The sequence below is a fragment of the Echinops telfairi genome, unplaced genomic scaffold (genome assembly GCF_000313985.2).
Source record: "Echinops telfairi isolate 266 unplaced genomic scaffold, ASM31398v2 ScPeMD7_7425;HRSCAF=8463, whole genome shotgun sequence".
Classification (NCBI taxonomy): Eukaryota; Metazoa; Chordata; class Mammalia; order Afrosoricida; family Tenrecidae; genus Echinops; species Echinops telfairi.
In genome coordinates this window covers 3,377,813-3,384,495 of record NW_022111325.1, presented here as the reverse complement: position 1 = coordinate 3,384,495, position 6,683 = coordinate 3,377,813, and the positions used below count along the sequence as shown (strand labels likewise).

Below are 6,683 nucleotides of genomic sequence, written 5' to 3'. Positions count from 1 at the left end.
GGGAAGCTAGCTGCTAGGGTGGCAGGAGACAGATGGTTGGTGGCTGCTCAGCAGTAACTGTGAACCTTGAGAGAACCTCGTGCTTCCTCATTTTGGGGCGAGGGGGACTCCCACCCCACTCGCTTTTCCTGAGCCTCAGTTTCTCCCCTTGGCTCACACCTTTGCGACCCGAACATTACGCCCCTGGCTGAGCCCTGGGCCCTGCAAACGCAGAGATCAAAGTTCGCGGATGCACACCCAGCCTCCCGGCTGATTCCTGGTGCCGGTAGACCCGAGGCCGGGAGGCCCGGGGAAGGGCTGTGCTATTATTGCCCTTCTCCGGGGTCTTGAGGATCCCTAAGCCCTCGAGGCGCGCATTTTGTTTTCGGTTCCCCCCTGTGAGTAAGGGGGTGGGGAGCTAGCTGGTAACCGGACCCAGGTGTCCTGGCCGGCCGAGCACCGGCCCCTCCACCCAGCCCAGCCGGGTTTTCTGAGCCGAGGCCCAGCCTCCAGCCCCGGCTGTGGTTTCCAGCACAGCCGTGGACCCAGGTGCCAGACTTCAGACTGGGTGTGGGGTGTGTGTGTGAGAGCCCCCTCCTCCCCGATCCGGAGGGAGAGCGCGGGGGGAGGGGCGGCCACATTCCTGGTTGCTGAGTGGCCCCTGGGGCGGGGCCGAGTTGTCATGGCGATGGGGATCTTGTTTGTGGGGGCACCAGCAGTCTTTCCACCGTCTGCACTCACACCCCAGTGTCATCTGGTCGTGGGGAGCGCCCAGTTTGTGCGTGGCCTTCCTGGGGGGAAGGGCTGGACCGCTGTCCCCAGAGGCCACAGGGCCAAGTGGGGGAAGTGTCCAGGAGCCTGAAGGGGCAAGATGTCCTCATGCCCAGGGTCTCCCACCCCCTCCCCTGGGTGTGTCTCTGCTAATACCCAGCCTTCCTGTCTCCATGGGCTCTGCTCTGTCCTCTTCTCTGGACCTTAATCACTGCCCTGCCCTGTCTGTGCCTGGGGCCCCCAGGCAACATGGCCACCTGGCCTCTGTCCGGCGGGAAGTCAGGCTGCTGCAAGTGGTGCTGGGAGTTGTAGTTTCCTCCCTCATCCACAGCTCAACTTGCTCTGCCAGCTTCCAAGGCCTGACCTGGGAGAAACCGCCCCTGCTCCCTCCATTTTCCTGACCTCCACCTCTCCCCTTTCCACACGACTCCTGGAGGGGGGGGATCAAATCTGGAATTGTTGGTCTGCAGCTTAGCTCTCATCTCTGCCTTGTGCAAAACCTCTCACTTACCGCCATCCGGTGGACTCTGGGCTCATAGGGACCCTGTAGGACAGGATAGCTGCCCATGGAGAACGCCTCACCTCTCTGTGGAGCAGTTGGTGGTCTTGAACTGCTGACCCTGTAGGTGGCAGCCTCCCTCGCTCTCTGTCCCTGGAGCTTGGTTTCCTCATCTGTAAAACGGGGAACCTGTGAGTCCCTCAGTGGCTTTCAAAGTGTCCCCTGGAAATCATAGAGGGGGTGCCTGGAAGAGGCAGTCCTTGGCCTCACCCCTCTTCTCCACCCAGACTGTCTGCATCTGTTTGTCTCATCGATTGATCCAGTCAACACTGTTCGTGTCCCTACTGTGTGCTGGGGTCAAACGCAAACTTGACCCTGAGCTGCGGTCCAGCCTGGTCCAGACAGACATTAACCAAGGGCACTGTGACTATGTGGGGGCTTTAAAACTTTTGTGGAAAAACAGAATGAAAGGATGGGATTTTCCATAAAGTATTTGAAGACCCCTCCTATGTGACATTGGGGAAAGCGTTGGGAAGAAGTCCTGGGAGCGAGTTCTGCCCGGGAGGCTGACCCTTGCGTAGGACCAGCTGGCCGCCCTGCGTCTGCCTGCAATGGGGCCTCACAAGCCTGTGGCCTGTGGTTACTACTGGCTCTTTTGCCATTGAGGAAATGGAGGTTGGGCGAGGTTAACAGTCATCCAGCCGGGGTTACAGGAACATGGGCGCATGGCTGGCATCCAGACTTGACATGGTGGAGGCGAGGTGGGTCCTGCAGTGGTAGCAGTCACTGCTGTGTTCAAGCCAGGGCCCCCACTGCCATGGAGCCTGCACTGTAATGGGTGGGGACAAGGAGGTCAGAGACAGTGGTCAGAGCTCTGCAGAGGGGTCCTGGATTTGTTGGGAAGCAATTGGGGTGATATTCCTGGGTGTTGGGTGGTCTCGCCTGCCTGGCTGCATCGGTACAAAGATTCCACTGTGGCACATCCCTCGGAACCCCCTGAGACAAGCCCAGCCCCCGCCCCAGGCTCACTGCCCTTGCACTGCGGTGCTCTTTCACCCCCAGATCGACGAGATGCCTGAAGCGGCGGTGAAATCCACAGCCAACAAATACCAAGTCTTCTTTTTCGGGACCCATGAGACGTGAGTGAGGAGCCAGCGGGGGGGCCTGGGCAGGGAGGACACGGGAGGAGGGTTGTGCTGGCTGGGGAGTCCTGGGGAAGAAGCGGGCCCGCTGGGAGGCAGCGAGGAGCTAGAGAGCAGTCTCCCTCCGCCCCCCCCCCAGAGCGTTCCTGGGCCCCAAAGACCTCTTCCCATATGAAGAGTCCAAGGAGAAGTTCGGCAAGCCCAACAAGAGGAAAGGGTTCAGCGAGGGGCTGTGGGAGATCGAAAACAACCCTGCCGTCAAGGCTTCCGGCTGTCAGGTGAGGCGCCTGGTGCCCAGAGACCCCACCCCAAGGCAGGGGTGGCTATCACGACCTGCAGGCCCACCCGGGATGCCCAGCCTTCAGGAACTGGGGCGGAAATACCAGGGCTTTGGGTAGGAGCCCCCCCCCCCACCCACCAGAGGTGTCTTCTCAAAGACAGGGCGGAGTTGGTTGTGGGGACTTGGTATGTAGCTGTGGTTGTGGGCAACTCTCACTGGCCTGGGGGCGGTGGGGGGGAGGGCAGAACAGGACGCAGGTGGTAAGGTAAGTAAGTGGGAGCAGGACTTGGGCTGGACCCAGTGTGAGTCTAGGACATAAGCCGGACACGTCCCCCAAAGGTCCAGGAGGAAGGTGGTCGCGAGCCGGGCAGGACCAGGCGGGCGGGTGGGGGCGGGGTTTGGGTCCCAGCTCCCGCTGGGAGAAGTTGACCCGAGGTTTTGCCTCCTGCTCCAGCCCTCCCCCCTCCTGCACAGAGCCCTGCCTGCCCGGCCAGTGGGTTTGCCCCGGGGCTAATCCAACAGAGGTGGGTCTCAAATCACTCTGTGAGACTGGGCACCCGGGTGGGGGCGGGGGAGAGGTGGGAGAGGAAGGAGCCAGTGGCCAAGGGAGGGGTTGGGGTGGGGTGCCCAGCAGGACCCAAGCAGAGCCGCTCAGCCCCTGCCCTCTCTGCTGCAGTCCTCCCAGAAAAAGAGCCGCGTGGCCGAGCCTGAGCCTGAACCGGAGGCCGCTGAGGGTGATGGAGACAAGAAGGGGAATGCGGAGGGCAGCAGTGATGAGGAGGGGAAGCTGGTCATTGACGAGCCCACCAAGGAGAAGAACGAGAAGGGGGCTCTGAAGAGGAGAGCAGGGGACCTGCTGGAGGTCAGTGGCCTGCAGCCCACAGGGGCAGGCTCAGCCTTTGAGAGCACCCAGTATGAGAGAGAGACCGTGTCCGAAGAGGGCATCCCAGCTAGTGGAAGGCTGGGGGCAGTTGTGGGTATTAGCCCAGGAAGAACCTTGGGGGAGGAGCCAGAGGTCTGGGTGCTTGGCCTCAGCCCGCCTTGTCTCTGCCCATGCTGCCCAGGACTCCCCCAAGCGTCCCAAGGAGGCTGAGGACCTGGAAGGGGAGGAGAAGGAGGCGGCTGCCTTGGAGGGCGAGGAGAGGCCTCTCTCTGTGGAGGTCGAGAAGAATAGCACCCCCTCTGAACCGGGCTCTGGCCGGGGGCCTCCTCAGGAGGAGGAGGAGGAGGAGGAAGAGGATGATGAGGAAGAGGAGGAGGATGATGAGGAGGAAGAAACTGCCAAGGAAGATGCTGAGGCCCCAGGCATCAGAGATCACGAGAGGTGAGCGAGCCCCCTGCCCCCTTGGCAGCTGAGCCGGGGTGGGGGTGGGGGACAGGCACCTGCAGAGAGAAGAGGAGGGCCAGCAGTGGTCAGCCTCGAGGGAGGCAGGGTGGGTGCTCCCAGGAGACCTGCACTGGCTGGGGCAGGCCAGGCCAGGGCCACATCATTAACCCTTCTCCCTCCAACCCTCCCCTGCAGCCTGTAGCCACCAATGTTTCAAGAGGAGCCCCCGCCCCGTTCCTGCTGCTGTCTGGGTGCTACTGGGGAAACTGGCCATGGCCTGCAAACTGGGAACCCCTTCCCCACCCCGCCCCACCCCCCTCTTCCACTCACTCTCCCCACTCTGAGCCTAGCCCCTGGAATTTGGCTTGGGTGGGACAGGCCACCTGGCTCTCACCTCCATGTCTCCACATCCCTGTGATCTGAGTCAGGGCCATGTCCTCTGCTCCCCAGGGACTGAGATGAGGCCGGACCCCTCCCCTGCTAGAGCTGTTTTCCAGGACAGTCCCTGGTCGGCTTTGACACCTCTGTCTGGCTCCCCCAGGCATGCTGAGAGTCTGGGTCGGGATTAGGGGGAGGAGGGGCAGGGCTGGAGAGTAAACATCAGGGTGGGCATCTGCGGGGCTCGAGGGCGGGCAGTCTTCAATCATGGCCGGGTGAAGGGCAGGCGTGCAGGTTGTGGCATCTCCTGAGTACCCGTCTCCTCACACACCTGCTACCCCAGCTGCCTAGATTCAGGGAAAGTGGGGCAGCTTATGGGGGAGGGGCTCCCTTCCAGTGGGCAATGCCATTCTTCCTTCTGCTGACCCAGGAAGTTCTGGGAATCATAGGCGAAGAGCACCTGTCCCCCTTTAATCCCTGGGGCCAGCGTGGGGGATGCCCCAGGGCTAACCTAGCTGCCCTCTTTCCTCTCCCCCAAAGCACGCAAGGCCAGCCCGCAGGCATATGAATTACCCAGATATAAAGGAAAAGATGCATTTTTTAGGAAATGTTTTTTAAAAAAGAAAATTACAAAAAAAAAAATTTTAAAGACTCCCTGCCCCCTCGAGTGCCCCCACTTGCTCCTCTCCCCCCATTGTCCTCCATTTCTGAGGTGCACTGGGAGGCTCCTCATCTCTTTGGGACTTGGCTTTCTTTTTCTAGCCGGGACTTGGGCCATTCCCCATCCACATACCTGTGCCTTGGTCCCCTCAGCGTGCTAGCAGATCTGATGTGTAACCTCCTTCGAGAGGTCAGAGGGACATAACTGCCCCTCCCAACCTCTTCCTAGAGTCTCCATGCTTCTCCCTCTCTCGTCTCCCCCCCTTCTTGGGCTCTGATGAAAAATTGCTGACTGTAGCTTTGGGAAAGTTTAGCTCTGAGAACCGTAGACAATTTCAGTTCTAGGAAAATAAACCCGTTGATTACTATATTGGTTTCTGACTGGTTCTTTCGGGCATGTTGGTTACGTGAAGAGGGAACTGGGGTGGGAGGGGCCAGGGTGTACATGAGACTTGCAGGTCATCTCAGTTGGAAGGTAGAGATTCATCTTTCTGGAGGAAGGCAGAACCCCAGCGTAGATGCACACCAGACATTCTGCTTGCCACGGTTAGCACTGTCCCTGCCGTCCTGCTCTTCGGGCAGGACATGGCAGGACAGGTTTGTAGGGCCTCCAGCGCTGCTGTAAATCTTGTGCAGAAGTGGACTGCAGGCCCCTCCCCCCACCCCACCCCCGCGGAGCGGAGCTGCTAGTGGGTTCAAACCACTGATCTTTCAGTAGTCCAACAATTACCCCACTATACAAGTCGTCGGGAGTGGTGTGTGGGAGGGTGCCAGTATCAAACACCGCAGTGAGGCAGCCATGCTGGTGGTAAAAACCGTTTAGATCCCAGGGACAGGCCTAGGGATACCCAGCACCCCTCACTGGGGCTGGGAGGCTGCTATGTGGAACCTCCACAGTACTCCCTGACCAGAGTGCCGCTAAGTGATTCTGCCTTGAGACACGCTTTCTTTTTCTCAGACTCCAGCCTTCTCATCCCTTACATGGATAATTAGATAATCCCTAGGGTTACCTCCAAACTGACATTTTGTGACCTATTCATATTGAAGGGGTTCGTTCCACTCCTAGTAGTACTCTGATAATATGGAAGTCTGTTTTAGCCCCTCTAACAGGGAAGGGCAGGAGGCTATCAGCAGGCTCGGTTGGAAAGGGAGGAGGCCCTTTGCCTTACAAGAAATCTTTGCAACGACCTAGAAAATGGAGCTCCCGTCTCTAGGGACTACGATACCCAGTCACCTTTGCGTTGCGCACGCGCAAGGGTGCACCTGGTGTCAGCCTTCAATTCCCGACTTGCCTCATGGAGTGAAAACGCTTCTTTGAATTCCCTCGCCTGCTAAATTTCCTGTTTCCGGCGGGGTTTGTAGCGGTGGACTACAACTCCCAGTATGCAGAGAAGCTAGGCTTCCGGTTGGGCCTCCGCTCTGCAATCGGCCTACATTTCCCAGGAAGCGGAGGGGCTGGGTGGGCGTGGCTGAGTCCCACGCTCTCGGGTGCGTCAAGCTCGCCTCACGCAGCGCAGCGGGAAAGGGAGGTGAGGCCCACGCGGCCCCGAAGTGTTGCAGCCTGGGGGCTCGGCTCAGGCGAGTACCCGAAGGGCCTTTCTTTGCTCTGGTTGCTGCTCGGTCCTAGTCCTGGGGTATCCTTGTACC

The 6,683-nt window shown here is 59.7% G+C and overlaps 1 protein-coding gene across 3 annotated transcripts in view; it reads left to right on the top strand.

The window, feature by feature from the left end:
- Nucleotides 1-5,404, top strand: part of HDGF (heparin binding growth factor) — a 9,174-nt gene extending 3,770 nt beyond the window's left edge. Inside the window, exons 1-6 of one of the 3 annotated variants that reach the window (XM_045298519.1) lie at nt 296-377; nt 2,312-2,388; nt 2,531-2,669; nt 3,348-3,533; nt 3,736-3,995; nt 4,194-5,404. In XM_045298519.1, the coding sequence (XP_045154454.1) occupies nt 2,321-2,388; nt 2,531-2,669; nt 3,348-3,533; nt 3,736-3,995; nt 4,194-4,200 (660 nt within the window). In that variant the 5' untranslated portion in view covers nt 296-377; nt 2,312-2,320 and the 3' untranslated portion in view covers nt 4,201-5,404. Of the gene's footprint in view, nt 1-295; nt 378-504; nt 529-2,311; nt 2,389-2,530; nt 2,670-3,347; nt 3,534-3,735; nt 3,996-4,193 lie in introns of those variants that run through there. The other 2 variants (XM_045298520.1, XM_004714717.2) reach the window with 2 other exon arrangements.
- Nucleotides 5,405-6,683: the final 1,279 nt, after the last annotated feature.